Genomic DNA, 19,722 nt, shown 5'->3' on the forward strand with positions numbered 1-19,722 from the left:
CACTTATTACTGGTTAAGGAAATGTCACTGTCGTGATAAGACCATTTAAATATTCAGTGTTTAATAATCTGGTACACAACAGGTTTACTTTAGTTACAAGTTAGAGCTTTAAATATACATGCATTGTTTTTATCAGGATCCTGGCTTGGTTTTCTGTTTGTCTAAATGTGGGGTTATCTGAGAGCGACCTGCTCTGGGATTGTAGGGTGAATGAAAATAGCAAAATGCACATGTAGACATATGCTATCAAACAGTTAATGAGATTGAGCAAACCCTCTGTCCTCTGCCCTGCGGAGTGCTTCACTCATTAACTGTTTGATAGCAGATGTTTCCTTATGCATTTTGCTCTTTTGCTCTTTTACAATTCATGATTTCTCATTAACTGTTTGATATCTGTTGCTGCGTTTACACTTTGTCCGCTCTATTATTCATGATATATATTGTTTGCTAACTGAGTGTGAGATTTTTTGACAGTGGGGAGGGAAGGCTTAGGGAAGTACCTCTGGGACCCTTTGGGAACAGGGGGAATGGGCCAGATGAAGAGGTCACCCCTCGAAACGTCGCCCCCCCTAGTTTGCTTTCCTTTTCCCATTTTGTGTTTTTTTTCTTTTGTTTCATGTATTTTTTTTCCCTTCTCCTTCTTTCCCCTCTACCCCCTATACTTTGACTTTTCCCATGGTGATATTAATTTTCTCATTGGCAAATTGGCTATTGTTGCTATAATTTCAGTTTATTAAAATTATTCATATTCATTCCACTGGTATTCTTCAGTATCGTTAGCTATGAGACAGAGAGTGCTGGTACTATTTTTGGTTTGTTAATACATGTCCAGTATTACAGTACCTCACATTTTTTACTGGACAGAGTATCCAAATACAGGATAGTCCAGTTCAATACCGGACACCTGGCAACCTTACTGGAGATTGATGAGGGGGAGTTCAGGACATGCCCAGATAGTGGACTTATTCAGTTTCTAATGCAAGGAGTTTAGGGATAAAAACCATACATTTGGAACATGAATTTGGAATTCAACCAAGGGAGTAATGCTAGTATACATGAATTCTCATATTTACAACTCCATACTCTTTGAGAAACCTAATATGTGGTAAAGTATGTTAGCAATTTCTGTTTGTTTTTACCATTATTTTAGTAAACTGCATATTATACTGTATGTTTCTTGTAACATTATTTTTCTACAAACTAAGCACTGTACTACTTACTGTATGTATTAAATCTAAAATTTAATAAGCACTGTTTGGGGCTCTAATTGAACTTTACACGTTTTTGAAGAGATCAACTGCATTGTTGGACACATTTTGCTACAATAGATTTTTTTGGCGTGTTGATTACATATTTTTCTTCGTAAACAGGGACCAAGGACCCCTGGAGATAATAAGCAATTTAAGGTTATATATGTGTGATGAATTGAGGAGAGATATTACTCATTTGAGGGACCCTGCGGGGAGAAAAGTGGGTCAGCTAGATCGCTGTGTATATTAATCCTTGTCACATATACAAGTCACGTGATCACTGGTGTGCCATTCGTGACCGTTATGTTATTAGTGTAGACATGCCACCTTTGGCTACTAACCTGCCTTACTCCTGGCAGTAAGCCCTGCTAGAATCAGGCTGCCAGTAGTCCCCTCCTTTATGCTGCACTGGAGTAACAGTGGGAGGCAGTGACATCAGGCCTAAGCATGACAAATCATGGGACAGACCTGGTTCCCTCTTCCTAGCTGTACGTAAGGGCAGTGCAGCCATAAATTTAGAAGTGCCTCTCCCCTCTTGAGGGACACAGGGAACACACAGGATTGCCTGGAGCTTGGCCTCCCCTGTTCTTCTTCCCCTTGGGGGAGAATGAGTGATACCCTATACCTCTGGTCCTGCTAGAGGGCCAGGGAAGAGCAAGGACAGATGCAGGGGCCCTGATCTGTAGTGGTAGTCCAGGGACCATCCTCAAGTTGACCATCCCAGAAACTGCATTGGGCAGAGACCTGCTTTGTTCCTGTACTGCACAGACCAAGAGAATAAACCGTTCCTGTTGTTATACTCCCGCCTAGTGTGTGGGGAGAGGTGTTAGTTCTACTGTAGGAGATCATCTTCACCTATTGGGAGCCTACACTACAGTAGATGAAGGCGCTGCACTGCTAGAAAACCATGTGGAGAATGTACCCCAGAAACCTGATTCTGTGTCCCCACTACCACCAGCAGACAGCTCAGCCCTCCAGTTACAGCAGGTATCATGCACCACATGATCAGTAATAGCCAAATCTCCCACCGGGTGGGGGAAACACTGTTACATTAGCTAAAAGAGAAAAGTGTGTGGCATAACTGCCACAACTCAGTACTTCAGAGTTAACATTGATTGTAGGTCTATTGTATAGAAAATCTCCAATCTGCCCTTTAAATGTCACTATTGCTGATTGTATCAGCTGTGAAATTGCACAGGTTGTAGTATAAACAGTTCTTAGTGCAAATAACATTTAGTGTGTTCCAGTAACATAAGTGGTAGTGAGTATCTACGTCTATATTATGCTCGGACATCTATGCGAGTACATATGAAATCCACATGAATAGTCTACTGAGGGTTAATGGGAAGTGACTGGTTTCGATTACTCAGTGTCTCCAGGGTCCGACTGCCCACATACTGTAGCATACTGTATATAGGGAATAGTACTTTGCTGTAGACAGTAAATGTTACTAGCTAACACAGCTATGTAGTTCTGGCCCTTAGTCTGCCAGAGTTCCACAACCCCTTTTAGGCCAATATATTAAAAGGCCCTTGGAATTGAATGGTAAAGATAGGAGATTTATCATCTTTCTTTCTTTCTTTGTAAAGCGCTGTTTGTTTTTACGTACATTTTGCAGGCACAGGTCCCTGCCCCGTGGAGCTTACAATCTATGTTTTTGGTGCATGAGGCACAGGGAGATAAAGTAACTTGCCCAAGGTCACAAGGAGCCAGCGCCAGGAATTTAACCAGGTTCCCCTGCTTCAAACTCAGTGCCAGTCAGTGTCTTTACTCACTGAGCCACTCCTTCTCCAATCAGGAATTCCTTGGATTTTTGTTTGCATTACAGTAGTGGGTTTAGAAAAACTACATACTGTACAGTACAATTATGTATGAAGTGTTAGAATGTTATGAGATACTTTTAGATAATGTATAGGGTTGCTAATATTTAATATATTTTTCCGTTTGCTGAGGTGTGCAAATAGAGAAAAATGTGATGGCTGTAACTTCGGTTAAAAATGCCCTTTCTGCCAAGACTGCTTTATGTAACATTATTCATTAGCCTAAAGACTGCTATTTCTAGCTAGTGAAAGCTATAGTGTTTATTTAATCAGTCTGTGTTGCACTGCCTATCCTACAGCGCATCTATTTTTAGTAATAGTGGAACAGTCCTAAATTGCTTATTTTCTGTTTACTAAAGTAATTCTGTTTGTTTCCATGGGAACTGCAGGAAGTGCCATGGCCTAACTGTTTCATGAAATGGTTTAACTGCACAGCTGAAAAACTTGAAAAGTGCCATTCTAATAAACTGCTGGTAGCATAGACTGCATATGTTTAGCTTAACATTTGTCAGTATTTTTATTTCATTAGAGAAATATAGATGTTTGTTCCTTAAAAGTCAAAAAGTGGATTTAATCATGTGCAATAATTGATATGTTTCCGTGTATGAGTATAAATAAATTACTTACTTTTCTGGAGCGTATCTATTATAGCTTGGGTCAACAAGTATGTGTGCTAGGTAGCACTCCACACAAATGTGGAAACACTTACCACGAGAGAGGATTCGTATTGCTTATTCATTCATTTATCTACTTGTTTTCAGCTAACATTTGCTTGACCATAGGAGTGTTCTCGGCTGTTACTGACTTTATGATTAATTTTTGGACTTTAACTTGAGAATATATCTGCACTTCTTAGGAGTATATGCTATAACATTGACTGGTTTGTCCCTTGCTGGTTTGCTTCTTGCTGGACATTTGGCATAACATTTTTCTGTACCTGTTACCTTGGCATAGAGCAGGGGAGCGCAAACTTTTTTCCCTGCGTCCCCCTGCCGGCGGTCCCCTCACCTCCGCGCCCACCTCACCCCCGCTCTGGCGTCATGATGTCACGTTGCCATAGCGACGCGTGTGCGAAGGTAAGTAAAGGTTTACAGAGGCCTTCGCCGCTCCCCCGGCACTTCATTTAAGTGACCTGTCCAGGGACCTGGCACAGAGAGGATCTCCCTAGGAGAAGGGGGAATCCCACTTCAATTCAGGAGGGCGTACCTGGCAAAGGGACAGCATGGAGAGATGTGCGGCTAGAGCCGGCAGCTGCATGTGGCAGTCTGCTACATCACCGTCTACAATAAAGATGACCTTGTTAACGATACCTCCACTGTGTGAGTGTGAAGTTACTCAGCAGTGGATGGCACCACCAAGAAGGAGTTCCTCACCAGGACCATCTCCCTGCGGAAGCATAGACCCTGATGAGGTGGAGGCGCTGCACATGATGTAAGTGGAACTCGCACCCACTACCTCAGCTACCTGTTCTGTTGGATATCCCCTAATACCATCAAGCGGGAGACTCAGGAGTTCTGTTGCCTACAGGTGCACCACCAAACACACACGTAATGGGGGTTGGTTATTGAAGTACCCGGGCCAATGTGAGATTGGGGGGGGGGGAAACCCGTTACATAAGGATAGATTTTTTTGGATAGGAGGTGTTTCAATAGGGAAGTACCACAGGCTGTTTCAGTCTGTGGGAACGGGCATGAAGAAGGGGCAATTTATGCCCCGAAATGCTGCCCCCTAATATTGTTATCACTACATCCATTACGTGTTTGTGTGCTTATTTTTTCCCCTCCCTTTTGTTTCCTTGTGTTTCCTCATTCCCTTGTTTCCCCTCCCACTCCCTCTCACTCCCCGCCCTCCCTCTCCATTCTTACCCCCCCTCCCCTCCCTCACTGTGGGGGAACGTGAGTTGCGCACTCCTGTAGTATAGGCTATTGGGAGTATTTTTATATGTAAAATTATGTAAATGAAATCTGTTATGAATAGAGTAGTATAAAGTTTTAAGATGATATTTCAAGAACTTATTGCAGTTATTTTTTATTTATTTTTATTTTAAAGAAAAAGAAACCATTGAAATTGCGTGTAACAGAGAATTGCTGAAGCTGGCAATAGACTAAATATAGAGTACGTTTTATTAAACATTCCTTTTTATATGCAAGCATGAAGCTTTGTGATAGATAACAAAAGATGAAAAGGGAAAGGCTATTAATTTAAATACCTAAACGTTTAATAAGTAATCATCAAATATAATTAAAAGACTGAAGACGTTGGGAACCTCATTAAGACTTTAAATTGGTACAATGGTGTTTTCTTTTTTGGCTGTCTCTCAGCTGGCAAAGGGTGGAAACTGGTGGACAAATGTTCAGTAAACACACACACACACACACACACACACACCACCCCCCCCCCCCACCCTGAGAAAGGTCCCGAAACGTCGGTATGTTTTGCCTTATAATACAAACCTTATACCTTCACTACTTGAGCGCTGTTTCCTAATTCCGTCTAAACAACGGTATCGTATTTTTATATGTGTGTGTATATATACTATATATATGATAAAAAAATAAATAGACAGCGCCTGTGTACCATACACCCAAATTGCTGCAACCCAGGTCCTGATTGACAAAATGCCACACCCTGCACAGATGCCTATGTATAAACCATTAATGGGGTGAAAAAATGTGGTAAGAAACAGGATGATGGAGGTATAATTATGTTTAAAATAAAAAATAAATAAAAAGGTGAAAAAATGTGCAAATAAAAAATAAGAAATTACAACCATACAAATAGACAAAATCTTAAAAATGTTGACATAAAAATGAATGATTACGAGAAAGTTCGAAAAAATGTCTATTGAAAGTGAAAAATAATAATAAAATGTCCTAGAACTCATACAAAAACCTTAAAGGAAAAGGGGCCTATGCAGAGAGCAGCGAATTTTAAAATTGGCGAGTTTAATAAAAAGTAGCTTTTTTGGAGAGTTTTATTCTCCATATGCAGAAATGTGCGAATTCTGCTATGTTTAACATGAATGCGTGTGGCGAGTTTAAATTGGCGAGATGCGCGCTGCAGAAATGTGTTAAAAAAAATTCGCGCCTTTTTTTTTCCTTTCCTATGGCCGCGAGCGGCAGCTTCTTGCCAACTTTTTCTGGCGAGGCAAAAAGGAGACAATCGCGCCATTTTATTGGCGTGAACAGCCGCTAGATGCCGTTCGCGCCTCTCTGCATTAGGATATTTTTTAAAACTGGCGAGATGGAGGTTCTCGCCAGCCGCGAGGCGAGTTTTAGAAATAGAAAAAAAAAATTGGCGCGTTTTTCGTAACTCGCCATTTTCTGCTGTTTTCTGCGCGATTTTCTCAAAAAAATGGCGAGTTTTGAAATAGCGCTGCTCTCTGCATAGGCCCCAAAATGTGGTCCGGGCAGCTTCCTTCTTGGGGTCAACAACCTCCCAAACGATACCTATTAGAAAAAAAGAGAAAGAAAAAGCGCCCGATCCATGTGTAAAATCCAATAATAAAGGTTTCATTTACCACGAACATAGACAATTGCACACTCACACTTTGCGAGCGTATTAAAAGCGTTGTATGGGACAAGCCCATGCACCAAACAGATGTCAGACCACAGCAAGTTCCCTCCGTTCAATCTTAGCTGTGTGAACTGCAAGGCTTCACTGCTGCTGGTGTCACCGTCTCAGCGTCTCTCCAGCAACCCGAATGAGCAGCCTGCAGTTCCTGTTCAGCTCGGCTCGTCTTTGGCAGATTTCCAGGAACTTCTTTGCTGATGTCTGCTGTTGGCGTCTGAACTGCTCCACCACCGTAGTTCATTACCCACAAGCCCTACGCGTTTCTTCCGACTCGGCGGATTTCATCAGGGGATGTAGAGTTGGATACAATGTATCCTATCAGGTGCATCAGAAACAGTTAGATAACCCTTTACACGATGTACATGAAAGTATCAATAGCAGTCAGCAACTGGCCCGGCTCCGGGCACCAAAGGTTGCTATGAGGACTCACGGTTTTGAGGAGGGTATCTCGGTTGTTGGAGGTCTTCAGTGATGTTACCGCAATGTTGCACCGCCAACCCCACCGTGGCTCCAGCGTCACGTGGGGCGGTAAAATGACCGGCGTTGATCGCCTTCAATGTTGGTGAGGTGGGGGGGGGGATGCCCCGATGTGCACCTCAGCTAAGCTCCTGTATGCGGAAGGCACCGCTGCTCCCGGCGTGTAAACGGTCTCACGCACGGTCGGCACGTGACCTGCGGTCTCCTCCTCTGTGAGTAGGGTAATCCGGCGTGCAAAGCAGCAGTAGAAGCAGGAAAAATCATTCAGCAGAGCCGAAGGAATGGCGCTGCACAGCCATGAACACAGGGTATAAACAAAGGTGGTGACTTAAAAAAAAAGTTTATTAAACAGACATAATATGTCAGTTTAATAAACTTTTTTTTAAGTCACCACCTTTGTTTATACCCTGTGTTCATGGCTGTGCAGCGCCATTCCTTCGGCTCTGCTGATTGATTTTTCCTTCATCAGGGGATGGACTATCATTGTAATGGCTTGCTATTTATAATGCCTCAGTCCAATTTCACAAATACAACCCAAATGGTTTAAATAATTAATTCAGGTCATCTGTGCTGGATGTTATTAAAGTTACAGGTTTAAACATACCACTTTAAAAGAGAGCAATAATTGGAGATAATATTGATAAACTATATCACATGTCATAAATGGCTATAAAGAAGTTTGACATATATCATACACAGAACATTGATCTAATAAACATAGTTAATCATTTTGATAGTTTCAAAAAACAACCCATATGGCCAAAAATATTAATTACGTATAATTCTTTAGATATCAGATTAATTGAAATACCACTAGTTTATAATACATTGATATAATTTTATCTAAACAGTCATAAATCAATGTGTCCACTTTACAACCATATTAAAAATGTCAAGGATAACCATATATATATTTACAAATAAATGACTAAAATAATTCATTTAATAAACTAAAACACAGTACATTATATTGATATTAATGAAATACATGTCTAAGCTTGATGAATTAATATCACACATCGTGACACTACGTATAGGGAAACGATGTGTGACTTAAGGAAGAAATGAAACATGCCAAAGACGAGCCGAGCTGAACAGGAACTGCAGGCTGCTCATTCGGGTTGCCGGAGAGACGCTGAGACGGTGACACCAGCAGCAGTGAAGCCTTGCAGTTCACACAGCTAAGATTGAACGGAGGGAACTTGCTGCGGTCTGACATCTGTTTGGTGCATGGGCTTGTCCCATACAACGCTTTTAATACACTGGCAGAGTGTGAGTGTGCAATTGTCTATGTTCGTGGTAAATTAAACCTTTATTATTGGATTTTACACATGGATCAGGCGCTTTTTCTTTCTCTTTTTTTCTAATATATATATATATATATATCTATAGGAAAAACAAACAAAAACAAACAAAAAACAGGCGCACTCATAGTGTAGTAAGGTTACAAATTTATATGGGACTGGAATTAAAATATGAACAGTGCACTCTAAAACGGATCAATAAAAATCGCCTGTATGAGATAATATATCAATCGCCAACAACTGCAGCAGGAACCCAGCTGAGCCTCCGGTGTGGATCAGTATCCTATCTCTAAGCATGGGGGCCAGGTGGTAGCGGTAGGTACTCCGTGTATCGGAAGCAGCATACACACCTTCTGCCGTTCAGACGCTCCTCTCACTATAGAGAGCTTCCGGGTTAGCTGTATCCCTCCGGCTGCAGTGAACGTCGCAATGATAGTCCGCCCAGATGGCAGAGGGCTAGGCAACTCCGTTTGCACGTAGTACTAACAGTTCAATGTATAGTAAACAATAAATGTACTCCAAATGATATGCCCTACGCGTTTCGTCTTGTGGACTTCATCAGGGGATGAGATATTATCTCATACAAGCAATTTTTATTGATCCATTTGTGAGTGCACAGTTCATATTTAATTCCAGTCCCATATAAATTTGTAACCTTACTACACTATGAGTGTGCCTGTTTTATGTTTGTTTTTCCTATAGATATCTTCAAAGGAGTGGTGTTCCCCTCAAACAGGCTGCAAAGACTCTGGAGGACAGTGATCTGGGACTGGTTTTTGTATCGTATATACAATTTTTATATATATTTTTTACACATTTTATTTAATTTTTATCCTTGATAGCTATTGACTATCTCCTTATTAGTTGATGGTTTTTTTATATATTTTTATGTTGTATTTTATTTTTATTAGTTGATACTTACAGTATAATTGTTTAAACGTACTCCTTTATTTTATTGGTTTACTAGTTCTTCACAGTAATACCTATTATCTATTGTTAGTATAGTCATCAAATAGGCACCATTTCTTGGTTTTTTCTTTTTGTGTATATATATATATATATATCATATAATACCTGAAAGGTAAAGAGACAAAGGCACTCAGCAGTTCAGTAATGAAAATATTTATTAAAGTACACAAATACTTGTACAATAAGTCCAACGTTTTGATCCCGGAGAGAGATCTTTCTCAAGGGGGGTGCTAATATATATATATATATATATATATATATATATATATATATATATATATATATATATATATTACTTTTTTAACGTATTACAGTAAGGTGGTATTTCGTTTTTTTTTATGGAGCACTTGAGGAACAGGTGCGATATTTAATCCACTTATTGCAATCCGTGCATGTTGCAGACATTATCATCCCGTATTTTATTGTTAGAATGTGAGTATAATATTTTATTGTTATAAAGCTATTTTATCTCGAGTGATCTGTGCTATGCCAGTTTTTCTCTCAACATTGGGGTACGTGATCCTGGGGACCCGATCCACTCTGATGACAACTGCATCATCCACTTACCTGTGACTGTTTGAGTCAACCCTGCCTATTTGACTCTTACATCTTGTAAGTAGTTAATTCATTAGAGCCAAGTCATTTGAAGGCTTTTTTCCACGTTGCCTTTTTTTTGCTGCACTTAAATTTATTTTTGTTTCCTCCCCATGCTCCCCGTGGATTTTGTGTGTTTTGCAGACATTATCATCACCACTGCAATAAAATGCTTTTTTTATCATTAAATTGTGAATCATTTAATATTCAAATTAGAAGACCTACCTAAAACTTGCTAATCTTTTACTCCACTTTTAAGACTAAAATAATTTTAAGATAAAATAATAATACTATTTTGCTTCAAATTGAACTTGGAGCTCAGGCAATCAGACATGCATGAAAATAATGTTGGCATTTAATATCAGCAATTTATATAGCTTCTAGTTTCTATTGTCAGCATTTTGTATCCACCACCTTGTTTGTATTCTGACATTGATATTATTGCATTCTGCATCCTCTATATATTTTAATTATTGCTATCCTGTGGAACAAATATAACTATTATGCACATATGCAAAAATAGATATGAAACTCAAATAGGAACAAGGAAGAAAAAACAAACTTCTAAACTACAGATTTCTGAATTGAATGGGGTATTAGATAGAAGAGGAATTAACGAAAAGAGGGTAGGATCCCCAAAACCAAGGTGTTAGGACCAGTAGTTCAGGCCAGAATCCACACTTGTGTTAAGCATCCATTTTGTCTGATCATAACTAGTTAAGATTCTGTAGTCAGCCTTTTTCTGAAATATAATTCCTAATGCACTCAGTTTCTGCCAAGTTACATTTCATTTCTCCCTGCTCAGGATATTGCTAAGATACTTTTTGTGTTGTCAGTTTCCTGCTCTTTTAGTCAAATATACAAAAGACTGGTTCTCAGAAAGAGGCAAAATAGTTAAACTTAGTTGCTAAAGATTCAAGGTCTCTTTTGATAACAGACAGTGAATAAGCTGTGTATTCAGACATTGCCTGTATTGGGAGAAACTCGTCCTAAAATCATGCCACTATTATGTCCTGCCCCTAAATCACGCCTCTAATCAAAGCTACGCCAAAGCGCCTATGTTACGCCTATGTTACGCCTCTAACCAATATCTTCTTTCCTGGTATAAAAGTCATTACCCTATGAGTAATAAATTGAGACAAAGGATTTGAAACCTGGCTTGCGTTACATTTCATTTCTTTCGTATTCCCGGGCCTGTAAGTTCAACAAAAATCAGAGATAACAAGTTGCAGGGCGTGAAAGCTTCCTGGGAAGTCTGCTGCAAACGGTGCAGATTGTGTATCCAGTCACAAGGCCTTCAGCTTTCTTGGCAGAGGAAAGGTTCCTCTCAGTTCTGAAGCCTAGGCGAGGAATAAAGGTTTTCCTTCAGTTTTGGCGTCCAGAAGTGGGGATTCACAGAGGCGGCAAGTGAGTATATGTGATTTTTACATTGTCTCTCCCCCCCTCTGGGAATTTAAAAGACCTAAATTGTGACTGTGGATTGGGTTAAAGGCCCTTGACAACATTTTTGGTTAAGTCCAGTAAATTTTGTGCACGACTGAACTGTTATCTCTGATCTAGTTGAACGACCATTGTATATTGTGTAAAGTATAAGAATTGTATTATTATTTATCTGCAATTATTTGTCATAATTTAGCTATTTTTCTATAAGCTACTAATGGTTTATGCTGGTCCCAGAAATCAAAAAGGAAGAATAGCTCAGAATAATGGTGTCTGTTTTAATTGTGGTGGTTTTGGTCATTGGGAGAAAGTGTGCCACTATCAGAGTCAGAAGCAGGGAAGTGCTGCTTCGCCCGTGGGGGCTCAGAGTGCAAGTCTCTGTAAAAAAAAAAAAAAAACACGCTACCTTATGTGAAAGAGTTTGTTTGGAACCCTGGTGAATTTTTTCCTGAATGATTTCTTGTGTGAAAGATACTGTGGGTCATGCTGATTATCATATGTGTATAGGTCACCATCCATGCATTTGCAGATAATTACAAAAAATATGAATATTAGTTGCTCATGATGAAATCTAAATTTTAAAAGGTGTACACCGAATATAGGAAAGAAATACCTCACAACAAAAAGGGAGTATATTCAGCTCTGTCCTTGGTTATAGTTTGAAAGGTTTATTCGTCCTGGCCAGGCGGATACTTTTTAAACTGGAGACATTTTTTTTCGTTTGCGGTATTTCTATCTTAATGAAAGGAGGGGCACAGCCTCTCCCTTACAGTTTAAAGAATGTGAAGCATTCCCATTAAAATTAACTAGCTCTGTGCTTAAGCAGTTTATTTATGAGAACAAGGTAATGTAGAACTGTTTTCTCATCTACAGGATTAAGATATGTTTGGGAATGTTTTTGTTTAAAAATGCTGGTAAAAGCTCACAAGCACTGTTTGAATTAATGTATTGTATTATATATGTATATAACGCCATTAATGTGCATAGCGCTTCAAAGGAGGGTGTCCGTGATGGCAAATACTGCAGAGAGGTTGAGTAATATGAGCAGAGTGTAATGATATCTGTCTTTAGCAGCATGGAGGTCATCAGTTATTTTAGTGAGAATTGTCTCCGTTAAATAAGCAGTATAGAAGCCATATAAGACAGGTAGGGTAAAGCTTGCTGTTTTTTTTATTCATGTTATAACTGTTGCATGTTTGAAGATATTTTGTTTAGTTTGAAGATATTTTGTTTAGTTTAAGAGAGAATGAAGGAGAGAACTCAGGTTCACACTCTGGTGGTAAGTGAATGATTTAAAAACATAATCTTTATTAAACAGCAAATATAAAATATTGGTCGAACGACGTACTAAGGGTGGGTTGATCCTAAGTAAAGAACACCATATTGGCTCTGGATCAAAATAATTGGTGTGTGCCAGATGATTTTAATGAACCACTGGTACTGAGTTCACACAGTATTCCTAATGCGGATCTGTGTGTATGATACTAACTACTCGCCTTGAAAAAGCCCTTCGCGAAACGCGCGCGTCGGCCCTTAGCATACACGTGCACGCGCAGATCAGGACTGCCTCCTCATGATTTCCAGAGACCGCGAATTAATGCGGTAGTCTGCGAGTGCGTTTTAACATAGGATAAAAGTGCCCCGACGGTCACTCTTAGCCTCCTAAAGGTGATTATAGGGATAGTGTTCCGGATTAACAGTACTGAGGGAACTTACCTACAGCACACTGCAGCTGCCCTGCAGAATTGGGGTGCTGCATAGTTTCTGTGAGGTTTCCTTCAGCTTCCACCACAATAGCACTCTGTTTGATTGTGAAGTTACCAGCCTGCCCCATATCATCAGCGTCTCCCAGATTGGGATACTGACCTTTATGACCTTAGTCAGGATACTCACCTCTGACCCCACCACGCTGGTTAATATAGGTCCACACACCCCTGGAATATAGCATGCAAAGGGTTAACCTTAGGTCATTCAGACACTGATAGGGGCACACACATTTCTCTATTGAGGAGCTTAGCTGATTGTTATATACCACCACTGATATACATATTGTATTTGTTTTTTATGTCCATCAGTTGGGTCACTCTTACCATTAAGTACTATATATATTATATCCTTGTGACCTGCAATCTCAGTACTTACCCGGACACACCTGGAATAATCACCCACCACACAGATCCGCATTAGGAATACTGTGTGAACTCAGTACCAGTGGTTCATTAAAATCATCTGGCACACACCAATTATTTTGAACCAGAGCCAATATGGTGTTCTTTATTTAGGATCAACCCACCCTTAGTACGTCGTTCGACCAATATTTTATATTTGCTGTTTAATAAAGATTATGTTTTTAAATCATTCACTTACCACCAGAGTGTGAACCTGAGTGCTATACTGGGTTCCTTCTCTCCTTCATTCTCTACAGTTTACACCCAAGCACCGTTCACATCACCATTTCATTTAAGAGGCCGCAGTAGGGGTTACCCTACTATCTCTATTAGTTTAAGAGAGGGCAGAGTTGAAACGGGATAGCATAAATTTGTATTGATGGAAGTTTGCAGGAATATGAGATTTCTTTCAGAAGGCATTCAGGGGAATGAGTGGAAAAATATTACATGCTCTTGTTGGCATAGACTTGGTGTTTATAAGTAATTTGAAATATTCCGTTATTTAATTTTTGAAAGCCCATACAAAATGCAGTTTTAGGACAGCGTGGAAAGCTTCATATTTAACATTAAACTAATGTTACAATCCCCTGCGCGAGGGATTAATAAGACAGCGAAACCCGTTATCTGCTATCCGTTCTTTGAGGTTTCTGGCGAAAAGCCTGGAACAACTGGCTGTTTGCCCAGAAAGAAAAAAAAAAGCGCTTTGAAAATTATTATTTTTTTTATTCAGCGTGTCTTTAAAAGTTAATCCTAGCCGTGTGCTCAGCACTTTGCAAAGAGCTTAAAATTATTTGTCTATTTTAAAAGGAAATCTCTTGTTCAGGATTTCAGGATTTTTATTATATTTACAGGTTTCCTATTGTTAATGCTACAGTTGTTAAAAGACCTACTGCAGGCTCTTTTTCTTTTAACACAAGCAGTTTCTTTACGCAAGGGTAGTCCCAGAAACAGAAAAATAGTGCCCCATGTTTTGGTGTTTCTGGGACTACCGTTGGTTTTGGGGATCCCACTTTCTTTTTGTTTATTCATGTACTCTACTCCAGGGGAGCACCATCCGTTTATATTAGGACAAGGAATGATGGGTTACTTAATAGTCACTGACTGAGTAATTAACTGGGTTGTAGTGCATTCCTGCCTCGTTGTTTTTCATTAGATAGAACATGGTCACAAGGCTACTTTTTCCCACACACTTCGCACTGCATTTCAGGAGTCAAGTACCACTGTCCCTTCTTCGGGATGGACTCCTGCTGAAGAAGCATGGGAAGAATTAGCCTTGTGACCATGTTCTATCTAACACCACATTCAATTAAGATATCTGCAATTTACCAGTGAGTTTTTTCTTCCTTTTCCCTATTTGAGTGCTGGTTTTTCTTTTAGTTTTATATTGATATCTTGTAGACAAAAGAGAAGTTGACTGTTTGCTTCCTTTGTGTAGCCTCTGTCTTTTATTTCTGATGTGATTGTGACAAGGGAAAGTTAAACTGCAAGGGTAAAGCAGAACAGGAACATATACACATAAACATAGAGCAGCTGATTGTAAAGGATTATATGCACACTGTGCAGCAATATTGCCAGACACAAGTCGAACAGTTCCCGACTACAAAGCTGCAATTTACTATTTTTTTTGTACACATGCAGTTTTGACACTGTTGGCGCAGATATATGTATTGTAAGAAACCCCAACGCTCTCTAATATCGCGTCTGAGATAAGATGAATTGTAAGGAACCACAACCTTCTCAAATAGCGCGTCTGAGATAAGATACATTGTAAGGAACCCCAACCCTCTCTAATAGCACGTCTGAGATTAGATGCATTGGAAGGAACCCCAACCCTCTCTAATAGCATATCTGAGATCAGATGCATTGTAAGGAACCTCAACCCTCTCTAATAGCGTGTCTGAGATCAGATGCATTGTAAATTTTTCTGTATTTGGCACAATTTTCCTGTTACCTGAAACTGTACAGAACCCTTTAGGGCAGGGGTGCGCAAACTTGGGGGCCGCAAGATGTTTTAAAGGGGATGCCGAGAGAGGAGGATGGTGTTAGCAGATCTGGGCAGTGGCAGAGGAGGATAGCGGCGGGAGAAGAGAATGGAGGACCACCAGAGTGGAGCAGGGTGGCAGAGGAGTTGGACAGCAGGAGCAAAGAAGGGCTGGAGTGAAGCAGAACAGCCGGGGAGGAGCGCGTCCCTATGGTCCGACCCGGAAGTCTTCACCAACTTCTAGTGTCTGCCGATGCTACAGCATGCTCCTCCCCTGCCATCCTCCTCCTCTGCCTCCCTGCTTCGCTCCCGCCATCCAACTTCTATGCAGCCCTGCTCCGCTCTAGCAGTCCTCCGTCCTCTTCTCCCACTACCCTCTTCTGCTGCCAAATTTAAAAAAAATTGCATTCAGTATTATCTTATTGTAGCCCCGAGGTAAAATTTGAATCCCTGGCCCCTCTCCGCGAGTGCCGTGAGGTAGCGGGTGCCGCCGGAGGCTGCGACGGACCCGCCGGCACTTCGCGAGGGTGGGGGCCAGTGCAGGGAGCGGTGCAGTCTGGTTGCCGGGGACGCGATCGGGCCGTCTCTAAGGCCGCGATCGCGTTGCCACCGGCTCGGCGGCTTAGGCAGAAGGCGCCGCCATTGCGCGGAGGTTCGCGCATGCGCAGTAGGGCGGAAGCGCGCGATAGGACTCCAGGGATAGGGAGAGATCGCGCGAGAGTAGGGAAGTGTAGAGGGAGAGTGAGGCGGCCATTAGGGGTTCGCGCATGCGCAAGGGAAGCGCGCACGCGGCCCCAATGCTTTAGGCAGCCCCTGGGAACTACAATTCACAGGAGGCTTAGGGAAACAGGCATCAGGTGCCTGAGTGTAGCCAATAGGGCTGGAGGAAGCTCAGCCCGGGAATATAGATACATTTCCCGGGCTTTGCAACAGTCAGTCAGGGCAGAGCAGAGGAAGGTGTAGGAAGGGTGCAGGGAGCGCGTGGCTCCTGCATCAGGTAAGGGTTCTCCCTAGATTCCCAGGCAGGCCCCAATTCCCGGGTAAGGGCAGGGGGTAACTGAAGAGGGACGGCCTTAGCTAGGGAGGTGACCCTTGAGTGTGGAAGGTGCTGGTTTGGCAGGGCCGCAGCGGAGAGAGCTGTGGGCACTGTCAAAGAGGCACAGTGTGCTAGCAGTGTATGTGCTGCGGGATCCAGGTGGCTGTGTGTGATTGCAGCTGTCTGTGTGTGTGTCAGAGCAGGTGCTTTGGGAGTAGCTAGTTAATAGCTAGTTGTCAGTTACAGATAGGACGGGATAGCTAGGGGAAGGGGGGGCAGGTTATTGTTCACAGGCCCTAGGAGTTTTCCCCAAGCCATCCCAGGTTGCGGTTCTTCAGGGACAGGCCCTAGGTTAGGGTTGCTGTCACTCTCGTAGTAGTTAGTGATAGGAAGGCGGTTGCTGTGCCCGTGCGACGGTGGTGTTGCCGTGATTCGGTTGGAGTTTCCGGGAAGCGGTGGGACCCTCGTTGGGGTTCCCGGCGGAAGACCTGAATAAGGATCAGACGGACGTCTGACCCTTTGAGAAGTGGTTGCGGTCCCGAGCATCGGAGTGCTCGGAAGGTATCTCAAGTATTCTAAGTGCACCAACTTGGCCCTAGCTTAACATAGTGACTGCGCAGTCACCCACGACCTTCCGTAGGATCTACGAGACATTGGGTGTGGGGTGATCACAGGACACTGGGTGGGGAATACCAGACATTGGGCTGAGGTGATGCGGATAGAGCATCCGGTTATGTTATGATGTTATGTACTGTGTTATGTGTTATTAAGTAAAGTGTTAGCTATTGTTTTATATCTACGTGTGTTATGGTATTTCTTATTCAGGGCTATCTTTCCTAAAGGGGGATCCTGGGTAAGTGGAGGCGCTGCACCAGGTAATGGTAAGGGTTTCCCCAGGCTCCCAGCTAGCGGAGGCTCAGATCTCCTGGAGCCACACAGGTTATGCAGTATCAGTAGTCCCTTAGAGCAGGTGTGTTGCAGGGAAAGGGACCGGTTAGACCACGAGGGGCCAATGTGAGATTGGGTGGGTCGGCCGGTTCACAAAAAGGGCTACATTATTATAGTAGTACTCTGATTTATTTTTTTAAACATAACATTTGTCATGTTTTGCTGTTTTAAAAATGTATAGTATTTTTACATATTTGTATTCATATTTATATTTTATACGGATTAATAACGTTTTTTGTTTTTTTATCTGATTTGGATTACACCAGGCATGTGGGGCTCAACTAATATCACGGATAAAAAGGTGGGCTCGATGTAAAGTGTTTGCTCACCCTGCTTTAGTGATACCTGGGGAACCCTGGTTGACAAACACTGACTCAGTACATAGACACACAAGTGCAATTGAAATTGTATTTGACATGCACTAATTTTGTGCCCAAAAAAAGCCTTTTCCAAAGCTTGATCTCTAATGGCGAGTTATTTCCTTCTTTTTCCAGGATCCACTTTTCCTTGCACCACACACATAATACCAGTCAAAAATCAAGAAGGAATAGCAATGATGTTTATTATGAATTTCGAATATGTGGAAAAAATTGAGACTCCTGGTTCACCCGAGAAGCTAAGCCAGATCCTTCCTGTCAAAACTGAAAATCGTAAGTAGAAAATGAAACATTATGTTTAATTTAGCTACTGGTGTTGGTCAGATCTGTACAAAAGTTTTACTTTTAAGGTAGAAAAATGAAACCTTAATGTATCAGTCCCATATTTTATACAAGGTTATGGGCCATATTTACCAAACAGTTTTCTGCCTTAAGACACTTTTTGGTGCTGGAAGAAATTGACTTAATTGAAGTCATGTGTGTGTCTGTTGATTTATGTATGGTTGTGTGTGCATTTTGTTTTGTGGCATACTATTCTGGTTAGTAAACAAAACAGTAGTTCCCAGCACTCAAAAATGGAATAAACAGAAGATCTGCAAATATAGAGCTTCAATATGCAAGTATACCTGATCTGATGACAAATCTTATACTATATTAGTGAAAGCACTGTATGTTTGCCTGCCTGCCTGCATGCATGCATGCATGCCTGCTGGATGTCCGGTGTCCCTAGCGGCAATCTCATTGGTCCCTTGGCCCGCCCGCCCCCGCACACCTCTCATTGGCCTCACACACTCACACCACCCCCTTGGCCCGCCCCCCACACCTCTCATTGGCCTGAGGCGGAGTGACGGGCCAAAGGTCCAAAAAAATAAATCACACACACACACACACACACACACACACACACACACACACACACACACACACACACACACACACACACACACACACACACACACACACACACACACACACACACACACACCCACCCCTCTCTCCCCTCTCTCCCCTCTCTCCCCTCTCTCCCCTCTCTCCCCTCTCTCCCCTCTCTCCCCTCTCTCCCCTCTCCAAATCACCTCTTCCCCCTCACCAGCGGCATCACCTCTTCCCCCTCCCCAGCGGCATCACCTCTTCCCCCTCCCCAGCGGCATCACCTCTTCCCCCTCCCCAGCGGCATCACCTCTTCCCCCTCCCCAGCGGCATCACCTCTTCCCCCTCCCCAGCGGCATCACCTCTTCCCCCTCCCCAGCGGCATCACCTCTCCCCGCTCCAAATCACCTCTCCCCGCTCCAAATCACCTCTCCCCGCTCCAAATCACCTCGCTTCCCGCAGCTGCCACGCGGCGCGTAAGATGGCGGACCCCCTTCCTCCCTCGCGGCGCCGAGTCAGACGGTGGCGGCGCCCGGAAGTACAGGTAGGTGTCGCTCCCCACCTCCGGCGCCAAACGGAACTAAAGAAAGGGCGCATCAACTGAGGTGTGTGTGTGTGTGTGTGTGTGTGTGTGTGTGTGTGTGTGTGTGTGTGTGTGTGTGTGTGTGTGTGTGTGTGTGTGTGTGTGTGTGTCACTGTCCACTGCCCCCCCCTCCTATCCACTGCCCCCCCCCTCCTGTCCACTGCCCCCCCCCTCCTGTCCACTGCGTCCCCCCTCCTGTCCACTGCGTCCCCCCTCCTGTCCCCCCTCCTGTCCACTGCCCCCCCCCTCCTGTCCACTGCCCCCCCCCTCCTGTCCACTGCCCCCCCTCCTGTCCACTGCCCCCCCTCCTGTCCACTGCCCCCCCCTCCTGT

At 42.7% G+C, this 19,722-nt stretch overlaps 1 protein-coding gene across 4 annotated transcripts in view; it reads left to right on the forward strand.

Moving 5' to 3' along the window:
* The window catches only part of KCNH7 (potassium voltage-gated channel subfamily H member 7), a 398,373-nt gene that overhangs the window by 190,150 nt on the left and 188,501 nt on the right, over positions 1-19,722 (forward strand). For all 4 annotated transcript variants that reach the window (XM_075609207.1, XM_075609205.1, XM_075609209.1 and 1 more), the window contains exon 3: positions 18,055-18,210. In XM_075609207.1, coding sequence (XP_075465322.1) covers positions 18,055-18,210 — 156 coding nt within the window. The remainder of the gene's footprint in view (positions 1-18,054; positions 18,211-19,722) is intronic.

Source organism: Ascaphus truei, chromosome 7, assembly GCF_040206685.1.
Source record: "Ascaphus truei isolate aAscTru1 chromosome 7, aAscTru1.hap1, whole genome shotgun sequence".
Lineage (NCBI taxonomy): Eukaryota > Metazoa > Chordata > Amphibia > Anura > Ascaphidae > Ascaphus > Ascaphus truei.